The following is a 20,158-nucleotide window of genomic DNA, read 5'->3' as shown; positions in this document are numbered from 1 at the left end:
GTTTTGTATGTATGATAGCATTTGCCACCAATAATAATGATATGATGATGATGTCCGGCTCCGGTATGTCGGTCAGTGCCATCACTAATGGCGGTAATGGTTATCATCACTATCAGCATCATTATCCACATAATCAACATCAAGAAGTGATGACAGTAATGATGAAACGGCCGACAAACCTGACCCGTACTCGTAGTCTACGATTACCGCAGAGGTCGAAGAGTCATCAGTTGACCACCGGTTCCGCCGCCGCCGTCGCCGCATCCGATAGGAGTCACGGTATGTACTGTTAGTGGGGTCCCAACCTATACCCCACCCCACCCAACTAACTGTTCACTTAACAAAATTAAACACTTAATTTGTACACTAATTTATTGACTATTATTTTATTTTATTTATTTTTTTTGATGGTATTATCGATATTATAGTTTTTTTAGAAGCCATTCTCTACTATTAGAAACATATATAGGATATAAAATTATATGATATATATATATATTTATAGCTAAAAATATATATTTACTTATATTTAGTTAACTAATATCGTATATTTACAGTATAAATGCATTGAAATTAGTTTATATACTGTATATAAATACCTAATCGACTAATGACTTGAAAAAAATAATTTTTTTTGTTATTATTTCTAACAAAATATTAAATCACGACTTTTTCTCCAACAGTGTTTAAAAATAGGTAATTAAAAACACACAGTTTTTTTGGTGGTATTTTTTTAAGATACAAAAATTAAAAAATTATCATCAATTTATTAGTATATAAATATTTTTTGCTAATATTATAATTGAACCGATCGATCACACTTTTTTTTGTTTAATAATTTATTTTTTGTTTGTTTGATGGAAATTAATTAACTAATTAACAAAATCATAAAATAAATTGTATTTAAATTATTTAATAATTTAAATCATGAATTGCGGTAATGTGTTTTCAATGATTTTTTTGCAATTAAATAATTTTACAAATATAAATATTTATATATTTAACAATAACAACAACGATAAAATTAATTTAAATTTATGTATATTTTAAATGTTTATATTTTATTTTAATATTTATTTATTCAGAATCTTAGATTTCAGAGATTTTTAATTACTATTAAAATTATTACAGTATTTAAAAAATATAGTTTGAATTAATTTTTTTTTTGGAAAACAATTGTTGTTTTTAATTAATACAAAATATTGCTTTTAATTGTAATTATTGTTTGTTTGTTTTTCTGCTAAAAACAGATTTTTTTTTTAATTATAAAAGTTTTATAAATGTTTTTATAGACAAAGATATACATAATATTATTATCAGTTCACGTCTTATCTCTATTTGAAACAACAAATAAAATTTATTAAAAAAAAGACTCACGACTTGTGAATTAATAATTAGTTTTTTTAATAATCAAAAATAAAATTAGTTTTAAACGAGATATACATATACTGTATATACAGTATATAAATGCTATTAAAAGTTAACATCAATTTCATTAATATAAAAACACATGTCATACCTGTTTATTTTATTACTTATAATATGCATACAATAATAAATAAATAAATAATTAGATATTTAAATATGTATATAATTTTATATATATATATACAGTATATATAAACGATATTAAATTGAAAAAAATAATAATTATCTACAATTTTATTATATACCATTATATTAAAATATTAAAATAGTGTATATAATTTAAATAATTTTCAAAATTAATAGTTTTATTTATTTATTTTTGTTGTTTAAATATTATATGGTTATAAAAATATTTTTTAATAAATTATTATTGAAAAACATATATTTACTTAATGTATTAATTGATGTATAATAATAATTGATTTTTTGAAAAATAATAAGTTTTTTAAAATTATGCAATTAATTAATTATTATTATTTAATTTTCAATTATTATCATATTATCTGATATTTAGATTTGAGTCCCAACTCGGATGACAACAACCATCATCATCATCAACATCACCACAACAACAGCTCGCGATTATTGGTGTCTGAATTGGAAAGACGACTGAAAGACTGCGAACTACAGGTCAAAGAACTTGAAAGTGATATCAAAGAATCCAAAGAAACGGTAGAGTTCTTGACCAGCGAACGGACAATAATGGCCGAAACACTACAGGAAACTGAAGACAATCTGAAGATTGCCCGCGAAGACAATGGTTCGCTGAAGCGGACGATAGCCATGAAAGACGAAATGATCGATAAGTTGGGCGCCAAATATAACCGAAATCGTAAGGTTTGGGAACAAAACGAACTGAAAGCCGACGAAGAGATTAAAAAGTTGGACGATATGATCGATTTGGTCATTGAAACCCTGAAGTCGTTGCCCGATAAACATAGAAACTCGGATCAGATTCAGTCTTTGTTGCTTTTGTTGACCGCCGATGACAGCGATCATCATATTAATGGCAAATAAGTTTTATTTTTCTTTGTTTTTTTTATATTGTTTTTGTTATAATAATAGTAATTATTATTATTATTATTATTACTTTATTATTATTATTACAGTATTATTATTATTATAATTACGGTATATTTGAAATTACAACTATAGGGCCAAAAAATAATTACCGATAGTTTAGTTTTTTTAATTTTTATAAATTCATACATAATTTTTTTAAACATTTTTAAAAAATAATTAATTTTAAGTATTTACGGTAAATATTTACTGTAAAATTCATTTTATTTATATATTGTATATTTTTCTCATTACACTAATTGAATTCAGACAAAAAACAAGTTTTTACTTAAAATTTTAAAAGTTTTTACTTAATAATTATTAAATACAGTACTTATTAATTGTTAAAAATATAAAAAAATTTTACCAGAATATTCTAAGTATTTTAATATGTGTTTAAAAATTATTTTTTTTAAATATATATGATTTTTTAAAAATTTTGTATTTATAATTTTTTAATTACCATTATATATATAAATTATATTTTAATACTTTATTATTATTAATAAATTTACAATTATTTTAAATAAAAAAGAAACGAATAAAAAAAGTTATAATACATGAGTCTTATAATATATTTATATACTTTTTTATATAATTTAGTTTTAATAACAGTTAAAATCATTATTATTTTCATAGATTATTAATAATAAAAATTTATATCTAAATCCATTACAAATTAGTATAAATCAAATATAAATTATACAGTGGATAGTACTGTATATACTATCCCCAAAAAAAATCAATAATAAATTTAATAAAATAATTATTAAATTAATAAATTATTAAACATTTTTCTTACATAACCAGAATATTCTCGTATATACAGAATATTCTGTTAATGTTTACGCATGTGTTGTGTGTATGTATGTGTGTATGTATGTGTGTATGTATGAGTGTGTGTATGTATGTGTGTGTGTATGTATGAGTGTGTGTGTGTGTGTGTGTGTGTGTGTGTGTGTGTGTGTGTGTGTATGAGTGTGTGTGTGTATGAGTGTGTGTGTGTATACATGAGTGTGTGTGTATACATGAGTGTGTGTGTGTGTGTATACATGTGTGTGTGTCTACAGTAATCACATTTAACTCACATAACAAAATAATAACAGAATATAATAGATAACTACAGTATAATATATGTACAGTAATTTTTGACATAAATTAAAACTAAATAATTTTATTATATGTTTTTTATTTTTGATAATGTTATAAATTACTACAGTATTAATATTATGATATAAATTAAATTTCTTATTAAAAATAATAAATCTTATAAAATATGAGTACAATTATCGGCAATCGTTACTCGTTTGATCGATTTGGTGACGACCTGTCGGAAGTATTGCTCAGTTATCTCCGATTTCATCAGCGATTCAAATACGAATGTGTGTCCAAACAGTTCCGACGGACGATATTTATAACACAAACAGAGCTAACACTGGACTACTATACGGTTGGACAACAACAACAACAACGGCACCAAACTGTTGACACCAACAATGCCGACAACAACAACCCGAAGATTCTGGAATCGATTCTCCGGAAATGTCCAAATCTGTACAAACTAACCGTCGGGTTTGATGCCCGGCTAGCAGTGGACAACCAGTTTTTCGAGTTGTTAATGAAATATTGTCCAAATCTCAGAGAGTTTCGGTTGAATACCAATAGTCAGCCGGAATGCTGTTGCTATCAAAGTTCAGAAATTGTTGACCAATTTTTTCGCCAATTTGGCCACCAATTGACTGAACTAAGGTATCGTATTCCACGTAATCTACTGTTGAGAGACTCGTTGGACAAGAATCTCCCGAATTGTCCTAATCTAGTGGTGTGCGAACCGGACATCATTTACGACAGCCTAATCAGTACACAGTGTGTACTCAAGAAACTGTTTGATGATAATAATAATTATCGATTGTTTCCTAAACTACAAACATTTTATATGGAGTTTAACGGCAACACTGATAGTAGACTATGGGATCTGTTTGTTCAGACCTACGGTCAGACAACTGTACGGTCGATTGTGTTGACCATTGATAGCAATTGCAACTACCGATCCATAGAGTCAGTGCTGACAGGTTTGGCACAAATCGCACGATTAGTTCACCTGAAACTGGACATCATCAGCGATAAAGATCGGCTACCAGTCGACCAGTTACTCGAGCTATTGAACCGGGATTTTCGTAGAGTTGGTACCGATTGTCGAAAACTGGTGCGACTATCGTTGGGTTTGAAGGTTCACTACAAAAAACTGACGCCACAATTGATACGCATTATCAACGAAAGCTTTGGCCAACTGAGACATCTGGAGCTAAGATTAGGATTTCCAGAGTTGGTATACGAACTGAGAAGCGAAAAACTAGCCGATTGTAAACAGTTGACCCATTTGTCCATTGAATCGCTTAACGGACACAAATCTTCTTCATCGTCGGCGTCGTCGTCGTCTTCAAATCGATGGTCAATGGATTCGTTTTTCAAAGACATGGACATCAATCTACCGAAACTTGTTTATCTTTCGATTAATTCTTCAAGAATTCAAATCAACGATAAATTAGTGGATCAGTTGTTGTCATCGGTTAGAAATTGTCAACTAATTAGACGTCAATCAGATCAACAATTGGTAATCAAATTTTACAAAATTAAATCGGTTCCTAAATCACCAAGGTTGTTAGTTAGCGGTTATAATCATTTTTAAAATAATAATTTACAGGTAATAATATTTATAACCTATTATACAGTATATTTTTTTATATTTTTAAATATAAAAATTATACACTACCTAAAAAATGTTATAAATTATATAAATCATATCAAATAATTATTATGTATTTTTTAAAATAATAATTGATTGCATTCCTAATAATAATAATTTTCAAATAAAATAAATTTTCACATTAACTTTAATTTAATTAATTTTACAACTATAATTCTTAAATTATCTAAAATTTTAATGTTTTTATATAATTTTAGATATATAACTGGATTAAAAAAAACTGTTACAAATATAAAAAATTTTATTATTATTTCTAAACAAAATTAACTGTTAAGTAGATCACTATTACGGTAACTATTAGTTGATGAGAGTATTATCGTAAAATTATGGTACAAACAAACAAACAAAATATTTACAAATTTATATAAATATACAGTATATATATTAAAAAAAACATAAATAAATCAATATATAAACTATTTATATAAACAAGTGATAGTTATCTCCATTTAGGAGTAAAATCGCTATTAATATCAAATTTATTATTATTATTATTAGTTTTATGTTTAGTAGAATTTTTGGCTTTTATATTATTATTATTATTATAATTATTACTATTATTTTTATGGCAATTCGTATCAATAGTTTGTTGTCTGATTCTTTGATTCGTTGACTGTGTCTGTGGTTTGTTGTCCACAGTTTTCGTTGTTGTCGACGACGACGACGACAACAACAATGAATGCAATTCTTGTAATTCAGTGATCTGTCTTTGTTTGGCTGATATACGTCGAGACAGGAAAAACAGTTCGCGATTAAAGTCCAATCTTCGCTGCGAATCTTCACCCAATTGTTCCAATTGTCGGCTCAAGTGTTGTATTTCACTGATAAAGAAAAAAAATCGTTAAATCAATTGATTTTTAAACTAAAAAAAAATTATTAATTACTCGCAGATATAGTCGTGTTCTTCAATCAAACCATACAACAGTTCTTTGATTTCTGTGTCCAACGTCACTGTCCATAGTTTATCGTCGAATATCTTGCGCACCGGTATGTTGTGACGGCAAAGATTGCTGTGCTGTTTGAGTCGCGATATTTCCAACTGACGGTTGGCTATCACTGAATAACTGTTTGATGTCTTTTCGGGGGAAAACATAGAAGAAAAAAAACATTAACAAAAATTCTCAATAAATATAATCGAAATAATCACATACTGTTCCCAATAGGAAAGGTATGTCACGGTATTGCAGATGAAAATGTTTGTTTGGTCTAACGCCCGCTATTGGCGATGATCTATGACTTAATGTGTCCAATGATCGCGATTTCGGTATCGAACCGTTCGGTGGTGTTGTTGTTGTCGGTGTTGACCTTTCGTTTGATGATTTCAACAACAGCTGTTTGATGGCCGCAATGGACGACTCGTAGTGATCATCGTTTACGAGTCGATAACGCTTATCGGCGGTGACAACATTGTGGTCGACAGAGGCGACACCGCGTGAACTTAAACCCTGTGTGCGCTTTCTCTCCGGCGATGGCGACGATGATGATGACAATCGGCGGCCATCACTTTGTTGTTGTTGTTGTTGGTCAGCGATCAGAGTATGACCACCGTTTACGACAGCGGCAGTGTGTCTATTGGCCGTCAATTGAATTGAAATGGTCTGCAATTGTGATTCAATTAGCTTTAGCCGATTGTCGAGCGACTGATTATAATTGTCATCATATTGTTGTTGTTGTTGATGATGATGTCGTTGTGCTTTGTGGTCATTATGATGATAATGATGATGACAGTCACCACTGTGTCGATGATCTCCATCACCGCCATCATCAACACCATTGATGACAACACTATTAGCTGGCGTACGGCGATCGCCGTCACCAGTAGATGGAGGACAGGTATGGCGCTGGGTATCCATGGCGGCAGTGACTGATGTCGTCTCATTGGCGGCCAGTTTGACCAACTTTTTCGTCGTCGTCGTCATTGTCGACGTTTTCTTCGCATTGTTTTTGTCAACTGTTTGCTGTTGTTTTTGTCGAAGAAGTTTTGTCTGTATTTTTCTCAAAGCGTTCAATAGTTTTTCGCCTTCAGTGGACACAATACCGACGCCGACAATCGGACGGCCAATCTCTTGGAAACTGGTCATCGTCTCCGATGTTGTCGTCGTTGTCGTATCCGACGACATACTTCAGGTACCGAAACCACCAAAAAAACAAATCAAATCAAATAAATAACAAATTGATTACTGATATCAATAGATAATAAACACAATAATAGATAACAATGTGTTTGTGTTTATATATATGTTATATAACTTTGTTATAATGTATTACAACTATTGTATTGTCTGATTGAATGACACAATACAACACAAACAGCATAACACTATGGGTTACTATATGGGGTTGTCTATGGGTTCTAAAGGGGGGGTTCAATAAACTGTTGGTTTCTTCAATGTGTGGGTTAAATACATGTACTACCAGTGCTTAGGGTATAATTAACAACTGTAGGGTGCAGTTGTTTTTTATATCTCAAATCCAAATTTCTAAATATGTAGATCCCGTTCCCCCTCAGTCCTAATCAATCACTTATTTTTAAAAAAAAAATATATTTATTTATATCTATATATATCCCTAATCCTCCCGCTCTCTATCAATGCGCGCCCACACACATACATATTAGCCCAACCCCTGGGCTTAACTCTCTCTCGAAACTTGACTGACAGTGTGTTTGTGTTTAAAAATATATAACAAATTGTTTTTGTGTTTCAAAAATAGACAAAACATATGATTGGTTGTCAATGAAACACAACGACAACAGTGACGTATTATAAGAGGGTTATACACAAACACTAGTCCATTATTATTATTATTATTACATTATTGAAAATATTATATACTGTATTTAATTTTTTTTAAAAAATTAAATAATTATAGTTTTTTGTTAAAAAAAATTATTGCAATTATTTTTATTTATTAAGTTTTAATTAAACTGATTATATATTTTATTTCTAGTGTCAAACAATTTTTTTTTGTTTAATAGAATATAACAGTCTATACGAATGGAATGTTTTAACTATTGTTTAATATATTTACTGTATATTTGATATTCTATTTCAAAGAGAGCATTGTTTTTGTGTTGTTTATCAACAAAAAAATGTGACGTAAAAATAGATGTTGAATAAAAACAGGTTTTATATATATATATATATAAACCAAAATCAAAACCGCCGGAAATGTTTGATATATAATATATATATATTTTTTAAAAAAACCGATAAAATCTAATAATAATTATATTATTATTTTCTATTCAATACTCTATTGCAGTAATTATCTAAACCGAAAAAAATACTATTGATATCTATTTGTTATTATAATTTAAAAATTGTGTGGACACACAAAAACGAAACCCGAAACCGTTTTTTTTATACAGTATTTAACTCTAATTTTGGAGATAAACCTTAAATTTATTATTACATTATAATAACATTGAGTGTCATTGAATGAGTTAGTGAGTCAATGAGTTAATGAATAAATGATTGAATAATTTTGAGTCACTGAGTGAGTCCTCTAATACTACTACTACTACTGTACTAACTGTGAGTCTCATTAAGTGATTATATTTATATTAAGAGATCATACGATACGTGAGTCCAAACACACACACATGTAGTAAGTGATTGATAGTCACATAATAAACAACATTAAGTTATTTAAGTTATTATTTTAATAGTTATTAATATTATTTTAATAAAATTTTTTAATTTATACTAAAATATATAATCAATAGTATTAATAGTAATAGTTATTTATAACAAACAAATTAATTAATTGACAATACATTTGTTAATTAGTTTTATTTTATTTTAGTATTTATTATTTAATAATAACTAATAATAATAATAATAATTAAAAAACTTTTTTATTTTTTTGTGTCTTAATATTTAATATGAATTTAAATTAGTTTTTTTGTTTAATATATTATTGTGTTTATCGACTGTCCAGTGATTATCGACTAGTGATAATTGACATTATTATTATCATTGTATTTGAAATAAAAAAAACAATCATCCAGGTGTATCAATGTGTTATTATTAATTATATAATTTTTTTAAATATAAATAATAATAATAATGTCGCCAATAAGCAAGGTCGATTCAATTTATCGTACAATATTGTTGTCCAAATTTTTTACCCGAGGCTGGGGTCACCCGGAGTATATGAAAAAGTATGTATTGATATATATGATAATTACCATGCTACTTTTTTTATAAAAAAAACAAAAAATAAATTAGAATTTTAAAAGTTAGTAAAAGTGAATTAATTTTTTTTTATTTAATTTGTTAGCTAGTTAGTTATTTAATTATATATTTTAACTAATTTTAAAAAAAAATTGTGCAAATCATTAATATAGTTTAGTTGAATTTTAAATTAGAAAATTATTATTATTATTTTTTTTGCAACATCATAACTATTTTTTAAAAATATATTTATATATGTAATCTAATTTTATTTACAGTTTAAATTATTATTATTATTATTATTATTATTATTATTATTATTATGACATTATATTTGATATATAAAATAAGTTTTATTTTAAATTGGCAAACTTACAACTATTTTTAAACATAATAAAAAATAACTTATAATTTTTTAAACTTATAATATCAATGTACTATAGTTTACAGTAATTTTTTTTTTTTGATTAATACTGTTTTTAATAAATTTTTATTAATAAAATTTAGTTTATTAACCTCCTCCCCCTTTATCTAAAAAGTTAATTGACTTTGATAATAATAATAATAATTTTTTTACATTTTAAAATTGTAAAAAACATAAGTAAAAAAATAAAATTAAAATGTTTTAAATCACTATTAAAGCCAATTTATTAAAAAATAAAGTAATAATGAAAATTATCCATGTCAATAATCCAGATAATAAAATATCAATTTAAAAAAAATGTTTTTTATAAGATAATAAAAAAATTATTTTTATTATTATTAACTATATTTTGTTAAATAATTTTAAGTTTGTTTTAATTAATTAAATTTTTGTTTGTTTTTTATTTTACAGAATATTTAAATTTCGTAAAATAATATCCAATCGCCAGACCTGTCAGGGATTGGTAGCCAACGATCATCTCATTTATATTGACTCACAAACTGAACACAACTCGACCTACGATGTCTTCGAAGGACATTTCATGAGTCCGTTAGTCCAATATTTGCCCGAATTGGTACCGAAAGAGTCACAAATTGCCAAATTTCAGTTAATTTTACCGAAACAATGGCCGCAGAGTGGCCTGAAACCCGTATGCCTTCATTTGGCCGGTACTGGCGATCATGTATGTCCTGTTGTCATGTCAATTGTTTTAGTAAAATGAAAATATCTTTTACCGATAATATCTTTCTATTATATTATATATATTTCATTTGATTGGATTGAATGGATCAGCATTTTTGGCGCCGACGAACACTTATGGCCAAACCGTTGCTCAAAGAATATGGAATCGCTTCGATAATTCTGGAGAATCCGTTTTGTAAGCATTTATTTATTTATTTTTATTTTTTTTGATAATTTTATTTTGTAATATTAAATAATAATATTTTTTTTTGGATTTAATTTACCGATAATCTCTCTCTCTCTCTCTCCGTCCCGTTGAATAGACGGGTGCCGCAAACCGCCGGATCAGACGAGATCTAGTCTTAAAAACGTATCGGATATCTTCATAATGGGCGGCTGTCTGATACTCGAATCGCTGGCACTGTTTAATTGGTGCGAACGTATGGGCTTCGGGCCACTGTGTATTACCGGCATATCAATGGGCGGACATGTATGTTATTAATACGATAATATTAATTCAAATACTGTATATATATTTTTTGTTTTTTTTTAAATTACAATAATTATTATATATATTATTGATTATGACAACAGAATGCAGCCCTGGCCGGAACCAATTGGCACAAACCTATTGGTATAGTTCCCTGTCTTTCATGGACTACCGCTTCCTGTGCTTTCACTCAAGGTTAGGATCCAATCAAATCAAATCATCGAATTGATTTGATTTGAAGATAATAATAATAATAATATATTGGATCCATAGGTGTTATGACTGGTTCTATTCCGTGGACACAACTCGAAGAAGAATATCTATCCTATGGTGAAGAGCTTATCGATGAACTCCAGAAGCTGATCCATTCGCCTAAATATGTATGAGTTTTGTTAAGAGACTCTCTCTCTCTCTCTCTCTCTCTCTCTCTCTCTCTTACAATAAATCATCAACTAATTGGTTGATTGAATGATATCTATTTGTTAGGAACCGGCTATAAATCAGGCCTTTGACGCCGGCCGACAGTTTGCCAAGAATTTCCCGAATATTTTCGATTCGATTCTTGAGTACGACTTTATTAGGAATATATTTGCCACAAAAAGTACAAATATATCGACGACAAAGACAACGACTAATAATAATAATAATAACATCAATAGTAGTATTCAGCCAAAAGCGGCGGCAAAAACAAAAACATTGGACTTTATGCGCGGCGTAATGGACGAGTGTACACATTTGGCCAATTTTTCGGTACCAATCGATCCGGAACTGGCCATCATAGTCAATGCCACGCACGACGGCTACGTACCACGACAGAATGTACAACCGTTGACCGACATATGGCCAGGTGCTCGGGTACGCTATGTCGATGGTGGCCACGTTTCGGCTATACTGTTCAATGCCAATGTTTTTCGTAAAGCCATTGCCGAAGCACTGGATCTGACGGCACAAAAATATTACGGAAACTCTCTGTTTGATAAACCACTGGTGTCTACCCAGAGAGTTACCAGTTAGATCTCGGGAGCCCCCCGGGGGGGTGGGTTGGACGGAGACAACAAATCAACTAATAAATATATATATATATATAAAAAATGTTATATATATTTAGTTTAAATATGTTTTTTTTAATGTATTTTGTTGTTGTTGTTTATAAAATAGATAAATTAATCGAAACAATTTGGTGATCAATAATTTGCTAATCAGTTATGTTTTTTTATTCAGAGATCTTATATATATATATATATATTAATATACAGTATATATTTTGTATATAAATTAAATATTCAATACTTTATAGTATAATTAATTAAAATATCAAAATATATATATAAAGATTTTTTTTGTAATAATTTTGTTACTCAATGTACACTCAAAAAAATAAGTTTTTTGATTATTAAACTTTTTTTAATATATATATATATATATATATATATAATTGTGATTCACATATATGTGTAAAATACAGGTATTTTTCTAGTTTTTTTTGACGATAGTTTTTTTTTGTTTGTTTATTAATTAAATTAGAATTATAAATGTTTTAAAAAATTGTTTATTAGGTAGGTTTTATATTTGAAAAAAAAATTTATAATTAAAATAAAGTTTGCATATTTATAATATGTAATGAATAAATTTCAATTTTTTTTAGTAAACTGTAATTTATATAATTTTTTTTTAATTGTAGTAGTATTTTAATGTAAAATATCATAATTTTGAAATAATAAATTTAATTATTAAAAACAAAATTTTACTAATAAAACTATTAAGTAGTATTAGTTAAATAATTATAGTATATATATATATACTTTATATTATTTTTTTATTATTATCATTATTATTATTGACCTAATATTATTTTTTTTATTAGTATAAAAAATAGTTTAAAACTAGTGAATACCGAGAATAATACATAATAAATACATTTTAAGTTAAATGAAAAATTAATTAATTAAATAAAAATCAGTAAATTATTTAATATATATATATTTATATATACATGTATTGACATACTTTTGTAATAGTATATATATATATATATAAATGATTAATTTTTATGAAAATTTTTAATAATTATGAGACAACTATTATATTATTATAATGATTAATAACAATAACATATCGTTATAACTATAATAAATATTTGTATATATAATTTTTATACTAAATTTAATATAATGTATAGATAGTAATTAATTTTATTTATTTAAAATAATAATTATTATATATGAATATGATAAAACTTTTATATGTACACTATATTACAATTTTTTAAATTAATAATGTAAAAGTTAAAAATTAAAAATTAAATACAATACAAATAATATTAATAATTAATACTGACAACAGTTTAGATATAAATATTAAAATACATAAAATATAAAATAAACTATTAAAAAAAACTACTATACTGTAATAATAAAATATTTATTATAATGCTAATTGATTTTAAAATACAGTATTATCAATAGTTTATGATATCGTTTGATATATTTAAAAATTGCTGTCTAATAATTAATAGAAAAATAATTATAACTAAGTTTTAAAAAAATAAAAATAACAAACCATTTTTTATAAAAAAAAAGTGCCAGTAATTAAACACAAAATATTATAATTATTATCATTATTATGTTTTGTATTTCTATATTGTTTGTAAAATAATGTTTTTGTAATCAATTGTATAAATGTGTAATTTTTTTGTAATTATTAAAAATAAAATCAATAGAAATAATATATATTTTAAAATTAGTTAATATATAGCAGTTAAGTTATAGTTAAATTTAGAGTTAAGCAGTTAAATTTAAAATTTATAAAAAAATTTACTAGTTAGTATTTTACTTTATTATTATTATTATTATTATTATTATTATTATTATCATCATCATTTATTTATTTATTTATAACAATGAATGATGAAATTATAATAACTAAGCCATCAAAATATGTACGTGCCAATATATTCAGCAAGGTCTATTGCACGTAAGTATTTTATATACTGTACATAATTATATAATTTCATAGATTTCAAAAATAATTTTTTATATATTGCATAAACACATATAAATTTATTTGTAAATATATTTATGTTTATCGATGTACTAATCAAACCGATACACATACTGTATGATCGGTAATGTGTAACCACTACTGTATAGATGGCTATACCCGATGTTCATACGTAGCCTCAAACGCGATGTCCAAATCCATGATCTGTACAGATGTCCGCCGGAGGACATGTGCGAGACAGTGGTCGCCAAACTGGAAAAGTATTGAATATATAATTTTATTATTAAACAGAAATAAATTTATTTATTTATTACATTATATAACCCTAGAAATTGGCGAAAAGAGTTAGCAAAACAATCGCCAAGTTTTATGTGGGCATCGATTAAGACATTTTCGGGATCCATAGTATTGCCGATTATATTAATTATATTAGATGTAAGACTAAATAAAAATTACTTATTTATAAAATATAATATATATAAATCATATTATATTATACTGTATTTTTCACATAAAATAGATCATTTAAGTACAGTATTATTAATTGATAATTAATATTAAATAATATTTCATAGGAATGTGTAATTTATAACTTGAATATGATATTGTTGGCCAAATTGTTGGCATTTTTTGCCGCACCCGACAAACACAACTATTTGCATACCTGTCTGTATGCCTGTGCTATGATTGTTACAATCATACTAAATATATCGTTTGCCCATCCATCGATGCTACTATCGGCCAAACTGGCCATGAATATCAGGGTCAGTTGGTGTACACTTATCTACAAAAAGGTATAAAAACGGTTTATAATAATAATAATATAATTATTATATTATAATATTAACAAAATGTATTGTTGTTGTTGTTGAAGGCATTGCGTTTGAAACACTCGGCGTTTTCAAAGACAACAATCGGACAGATATTGAATCTAATGTCCAACGATGTCAGCCGTTTGGAAGAAGTAATGATAATACTAATGATAATTATTTAACTTATAGTAATATTTATAATAATATGAATCCAAATCAGTTTTGTCAGCACTTTGCTTATCTGATTGCCGGTCCGATTAACATTGCCATAGGTGTGGCCATATGCTGGCAATACATCGGTTGGGTGTCATTCATAGGACTGGCTATACTCATGTGTTTTATGCCATTCAATGGTCTAATGGGCCGATTGTTTCTCAAGATTAGGTCAGTGCTGTGCAATATTTGATTGAAAAATATTGTCACAAATTGTATTACTTTTTCGAAAAATAATTAGGAGAAAAGTGGCCGCACTTACCGATAACCGAATTCGTTTGATGAACGATATAATAACTGGTATGAGTGTTATCAAAATGTATGCCTGGGAACGACACTTTAACAAACTTATAGCCCATGCCCGCAGGTATATGTCTATTAAGGTAAATACATATTATATTAAAAGTATACAATTTTTGAAGGAAAGAGATGAAACAAATACAAAAGTCGACACTTCTTAAAGCGCTAAACAGATCCATATCCGATATCAGCGGTCGGGTTATCATATTTGTCATATTAATAGTCCATATACTATTAGGCGGTAGACTGACCGCCGAAACAGTGTTTATCTCAATGTATATCTTCCAGGGCTTACAGTATTCAATGACCTCTGCCTTTTCGCTAGTGATGGCACTGACTGCCGAAGTGTATGTCTCAGTTAAACGTATTCAGGTATTGTCTGACTATATCACCAATAAAAAAATCATTGTCTATAACAATAATATCTAAACATTGTTATATTGTTAGACATATCTACTATTAGAGGAAATTGGAGATAAAAACCAATTGAATAATGAAAACAGTGTCCAAAACAATGGCAGCGAAAGCATACCGCTCTTAGCACATAATAAACAGCACCGGGATGTCAATGATGATGACACTAACAATACTAATAAAACTATTATTGTCGATAATTTATGCGCCACTTGGGATACAGTAAATTATTAGCTATTTGTATACTAATATTAAGATTACAGTAATGATTTCATACAGGAGCTTAAATGGCAAACAATTAAAGACATAACTGTTTCGTTAGCATCGGGCGAGTTGTTAGCTGTTATCGGACCGGTTGGTAGTGGAAAGGTATGGAAAAATAAATAATTTTAATATTTGAATTTAAATATATTTTTTGTTTACTTATACTTTGTTTTTACTATATATTATAATAAACCTATTCTAGAGTTCATTTCTAATGTCACTATTAAATGAGATTCAAATAACCAGTGGTCGGGTATCCGTAAAGGGATCGGTAGCCTATGCCTCACAGGAAAGTTGGATATTTAACTCAACAGTTCAACAAAACATAACGTTTGGAAAGCCGTATGAAATAAAGCGATTCAAAGAAGTCATATCAGTCTGTGCTATGAATCGCGACTTAAAGATGTTTCCGTTCGGCGAGCGATCTCTGGTCGGCGAAAGAGGTGTTACACTCAGTGGCGGACAAAAAGCTCGGATAACATTAGCCCGGTTTGCAGTTTAATAACAATAATAATAATTATTATTATTAAATATAAAAATTACTATAATGTTAAACAAATAATCCATACATACCAGTGCTCTGTATACTAACGCCGATATCTATCTATTGGACGATCCTTTAAGTGCTGTCGACACTGAAGTTGCGAATCATATCTTTAAAAAGTATTTGTTTTTATATTTTCTTATAATTAAAATATTTTTATTATTATTATTATTTACAAATTTCTTTCAGATGTATCACTGAATATCTGAAATCAAAATCAGTGATTCTCGTCACACATCAGATACAGTTCATCAAAAAGGCCCACAAAATACTGGTACTACGCGAAGGTCGGCCACTGGCTGTCGGTTCCTATACAGAGCTTATGGAAGCGGGCATTGATTTTATGTCACTTATTAAAGAGGAAGAAAAACCTATAGTTAATAAACAACAGATGAATGCTGTCATCATTAGTGGCGATGACTTTAGACAACGAGCCATAAGTTGGATATCTTCACAGTCGGGACAAGTAGTTATCATTTAATATAATATTTAATTTTATTGTAATTTACTATTTTATATAAACTATAGGCTAACTTTGGTGATGATAGTGACGAGAAAATAGATGACGAACTAAAGGCTCGCGGATCAGTTGACGCCCGGATCTATTGGGAGTACATCCGATCGGGTGCCGGACCCGCACTACTAATTATTGGTCTAATATCGACACTATTATCTCAAGGTTTGGAAAACTACACTGATATCTGGCTGTCTGAATGGATTAATCGGGACACCAATAATGTCGCCGATAATTTCACCGATAATTTCACCGATAATATCACCGATAATACCATTAGTGATGACAACAAATTGAATGAAACAGAAAACATTAAGATCTATTCAATACTTTTGGTGACTATATTTCTATCATTAATACTACGGTCGACCACTTGGTTTGTAATGTGTATCAAAGCGTCAATCAATTTACACAACAGAATATTCTATCGACTAATGAGAACCAGAATCACGTTTTTCGACACAAATCCTGTCGGTAATTGAATTAAATTTTTTTTCAGGAATTTATTTTCATATTAAGAGATAACAAATGTAAATTAAATTTTTATTTGTTATCTCTCACCAAGAATTTAATATATTTAGTAAAACAAATATATTAATATAATTATATTATTTTATAGGTCGTATTTTGAACCGATTTACCAAAGATATGGGTACTGTCGATGAAAATTTACCGTTTGTTTCATATGAAGTCAATAAAGTAATCAAAAAAATTTATTAAACTGATATTTTTATTTATTTATTTAATAATTAATTAATTAAACAATTATTTTATATACAAAGTATATAATACTTACGTTAGGATTGTTAACAGTGGTTGTAATTTCCAACTATTATCTAATTATTCCGGCCATCGGTCTATTGGCCGCTGTATTAGCTATTCGTTGGATTTATTTGAAAACTAGTCGCGATTTACAGCGTTTCGAGGGAATCGGTATTTTAATAGTTAATAATTTAATAATATTTTACAGTCGTTGTCATATAATATAAATAGCCCGGAGCCCACTGTACAATCATATGACAACAACGCTGATCGGACTGACCACAATTCGTGCCTATCGTGCGGAACATTTGTTTCGTGAACAGTACTATCGCTACCAGAATGACCATTCGTCCACTTTTTTCATGCAATTAGCCGCCACCCGGTGCTTAGGTTAGGTTATAATATACTAGTATTAATATAATCTATAATATATATATATAAATAGGTATAACAATGGAATTTATTTGTGTCGCTTATATTTCGTGTGTGATTTGTTTTTCAATGATTTTTTATAAAGGTTTAAATATATACAGTATATACTATTTATTAATTTTAGTAAATACTACTATTTATATTGTATTAATAAATGATTGATTAATTACTCTTATTAGACCTAGAAAGTGGTACGGCAGGTCTAATAATATTTATGGCATTGAATTTAATAGGAAACACACAATACGGTATCAGACAGTCGGCCGAAATGGAGAATCAGATGACATCAGTCGAGAGAATTGTTGAATACTCTAAACTGGAATCCGAAGGACTAATCGACAGTGAGATACCACCACCTGATGAATGGCCCGACAAGGGATGCATTGAACTCAGACACGTGTACTTGACTTATGATAATTCACCGAAACCTACACTTTATGATCTAAATTGTCGGATCAATGGCGGCGAGAAAGTTGGAATAGTTGGCCGAACCGGTGCCGGAAAGTCGTCCATATTATCGGCACTGTTCCGTATGCACGATATCAAAGGCAATATCATTATTGATGGCATCGATCACAAGACTATAGGTCTACACGATTTGCGTAGACATATGTCAATCATACCTCAGGATCCCATGACTTTTATCGGCAGTTTGCGAAAGAATTTGGATCCATTTGATGAACATTCTGAAGATAGACTGTGGGAAGTGCTTGAAGAAGTGCAACTCAAGGAGGCTGTTATGGAAATGTCCGGTCAGTTGGAGTATCAACTGTCAGAAGGCGGTGGCAATCTGAGTGTAGGTCAGCGCCAACTCATATGTCTGGCCAGAGCTATACTCCGCCGAAATCGGATTCTTGTGTTAGACGAGGCAACAGCTAATGTCGACCACAAGACGGATGCACTGATTCAGCGGACAGTTCGTGAAAACTTTGCCGACTGTACTGTACTAACAATTGCTCACCGATTGAATACAATCATAGACTCGGATCGGGTACTGGTTCTCGATTCCGGACGTATTATGGAGTTTGGCGTTCCCTACGAATTATTACAGAATAATTCGGGAATGCTTTACAAACTCGTTAAGCAAACCGGTGTCCAAATGGCCGATCAATTGATACAATTGGCTAAACAATCGTATGATTATAAACAAACTAATGACAATTGATGTTAAATTACTTTATAATACAATTTAAATATATAACTAATATATGATTTTTATTTGGATAAATTCATAATTATTTTAATACAATTATATTATTATTTAAAAAAAAAAACGATAATAGTAATAAAATATTTAGTATAATACTATTTCATTTAAAATGATTTAATAAACTGGTAGTATATTATAAGTTATATGTTATATCTATATCTATTGTATATAAATTTATAAATATTTATTTATATAAAAAAATGCTGTCTAATATTTGAATAATTACTGGTAAAATAATTTAAGTGACTTCTAAAAATAAAATGACAGCACATTTTTTAAAAAAAGTGTCAATTATTAAACATAAATTATTATTATTATGTTTTGTATTTATTTATTGGGCGTTAAATAATGTTTTGATAATTTGATAATAAAAATTTACAATCATTAAATATTAATTATTTAAAAAAAAATAAAAATATTAATTAATAATATAATTTACTAGTTACTAGTATTTTACATTATTATCTGTTTTTTATTTATAACAATGAATGATGAAATTATAATAACTAAGCCATCAAAATATGCACGTGTTAATATATTCAGCAAGGTCTATTGCACGTAAGTTTATATACAGTATATATATATATATATATATATAGATATTATTTAAATAATTTTTCAATATTATATATATTGCATAAAAACATATACTATATACTGTATGTC

The 20,158-nt window shown here is 28.0% G+C and overlaps 4 protein-coding genes across 4 annotated transcripts in view; 3 read left to right on the top strand and 1 right to left on the bottom strand.

Moving 5' to 3' along the window:
• Positions 1–2,502, top strand: part of LOC128956550 (probable serine/threonine-protein kinase mkcA) — a 3,780-nt gene extending 1,278 nt beyond the window's left edge. The window contains exons 2-3 of the mRNA XM_054302271.1: positions 19–279; positions 1,943–2,502. Coding sequence (XP_054158246.1) covers positions 19–279; positions 1,943–2,445 — 764 coding nt within the window. The 3' untranslated portion in view covers positions 2,446–2,502. The remainder of the gene's footprint in view (positions 1–18; positions 280–1,942) is intronic.
• A 3,191-nt stretch (positions 2,503–5,693) lies between these two features.
• On the bottom strand, positions 5,694–7,491 carry LOC128956487 (probable serine/threonine-protein kinase roco9). Its single transcript, XM_054302206.1, has 3 exons — positions 6,406–7,491; positions 6,139–6,329; positions 5,694–6,075 (listed from the first exon to the last, which is right to left on the bottom strand). Exons 1-3 carry the CDS (start codon positions 7,372–7,374, stop codon positions 5,694–5,696), a joined length of 1,542 nt encoding a protein of 513 aa, XP_054158181.1. The 5' UTR covers positions 7,375–7,491.
• Positions 7,492–9,324: 1,833 nt separating this feature from the next.
• On the top strand, positions 9,325–12,094 carry LOC128956545 (protein ABHD18-like). The gene is made up of 7 exons (XM_054302267.1): positions 9,325–9,419; positions 10,268–10,538; positions 10,649–10,733; positions 10,861–11,027; positions 11,132–11,222; positions 11,301–11,407; positions 11,514–12,094. Exons 1-7 carry the CDS (start codon positions 9,325–9,327, stop codon positions 12,039–12,041), a joined length of 1,344 nt encoding a protein of 447 aa, XP_054158242.1. The 3' UTR covers positions 12,042–12,094.
• A 3,075-nt stretch (positions 12,095–15,169) lies between these two features.
• On the top strand, positions 15,170–19,447 carry LOC128956486 (ATP-binding cassette sub-family C member 4-like). Its single transcript, XM_054302205.1, has 14 exons — positions 15,170–15,223; positions 15,294–15,419; positions 15,475–15,724; positions 15,800–15,988; positions 16,046–16,135; positions 16,233–16,519; positions 16,607–16,693; positions 16,764–17,040; positions 17,103–17,562; positions 17,708–17,787; positions 17,871–18,021; positions 18,082–18,240; positions 18,296–18,367; positions 18,462–19,447. The coding sequence occupies exons 1-14, from the start codon at positions 15,171–15,173 to the stop codon at positions 19,445–19,447; spliced, it is 3,267 nt and encodes a 1,088-aa protein (XP_054158180.1). The 5' UTR covers position 15,170.
• Positions 19,448–20,158: the final 711 nt, after the last annotated feature.

This window comes from Oppia nitens, unplaced genomic scaffold (genome assembly GCF_028296485.1).
Source record: "Oppia nitens isolate AA-2021 unplaced genomic scaffold, nextdenovo-longstitch-racon4-pilon3 scaffold30_pilon_pilon_pilon, whole genome shotgun sequence".
Classification (NCBI taxonomy): Eukaryota; Metazoa; Arthropoda; class Arachnida; order Sarcoptiformes; family Oppiidae; genus Oppia; species Oppia nitens.
Note: the sequence above shows the minus strand (reverse complement) of the source record. Positions and strands in the feature narration are given on the sequence as shown.

Bases quoted from the DNA above. Each gene is read 5' to 3' on its own strand.
- LOC128956487 (XM_054302206.1), bottom strand. From the start codon at position 7,374: ATGTCGTCGGATACGACAACGACGACAACATCGGAGACGATGACCAGT. The intron at 6,330-6,405 runs GTATGTGATTAT...TCCCCCGAAAAG, and splicing joins TACCTTTCCTATTGGGAACA to ACATCAAACAGTTATTCAGT. The intron at 6,076-6,138 runs GTAATTAATAAT...TTTCTTTATCAG, and splicing joins GAACACGACTATATCTGCGA to TGAAATACAACACTTGAGCC.
- LOC128956545 (XM_054302267.1), top strand. From the start codon at position 9,325: ATGTCGCCAATAAGCAAGGTCGATTCAATTTATCGTACAATATTGTTG. The intron at 10,734-10,860 runs GTAAGCATTTAT...CCCGTTGAATAG, and splicing joins AATTCTGGAGAATCCGTTTT to ACGGGTGCCGCAAACCGCCG. The intron at 11,408-11,513 runs GTATGAGTTTTG...TCTATTTGTTAG, and splicing joins TGATCCATTCGCCTAAATAT to GAACCGGCTATAAATCAGGC.
- LOC128956486 (XM_054302205.1), top strand. From the start codon at position 15,171: ATGTGTTTTATGCCATTCAATGGTCTAATGGGCCGATTGTTTCTCAAG. The intron at 15,420-15,474 runs GTATATGTCTAT...CAATTTTTGAAG, and splicing joins CTTATAGCCCATGCCCGCAG to GAAAGAGATGAAACAAATAC. The intron at 16,136-16,232 runs GTATGGAAAAAT...AACCTATTCTAG, and splicing joins GACCGGTTGGTAGTGGAAAG to AGTTCATTTCTAATGTCACT.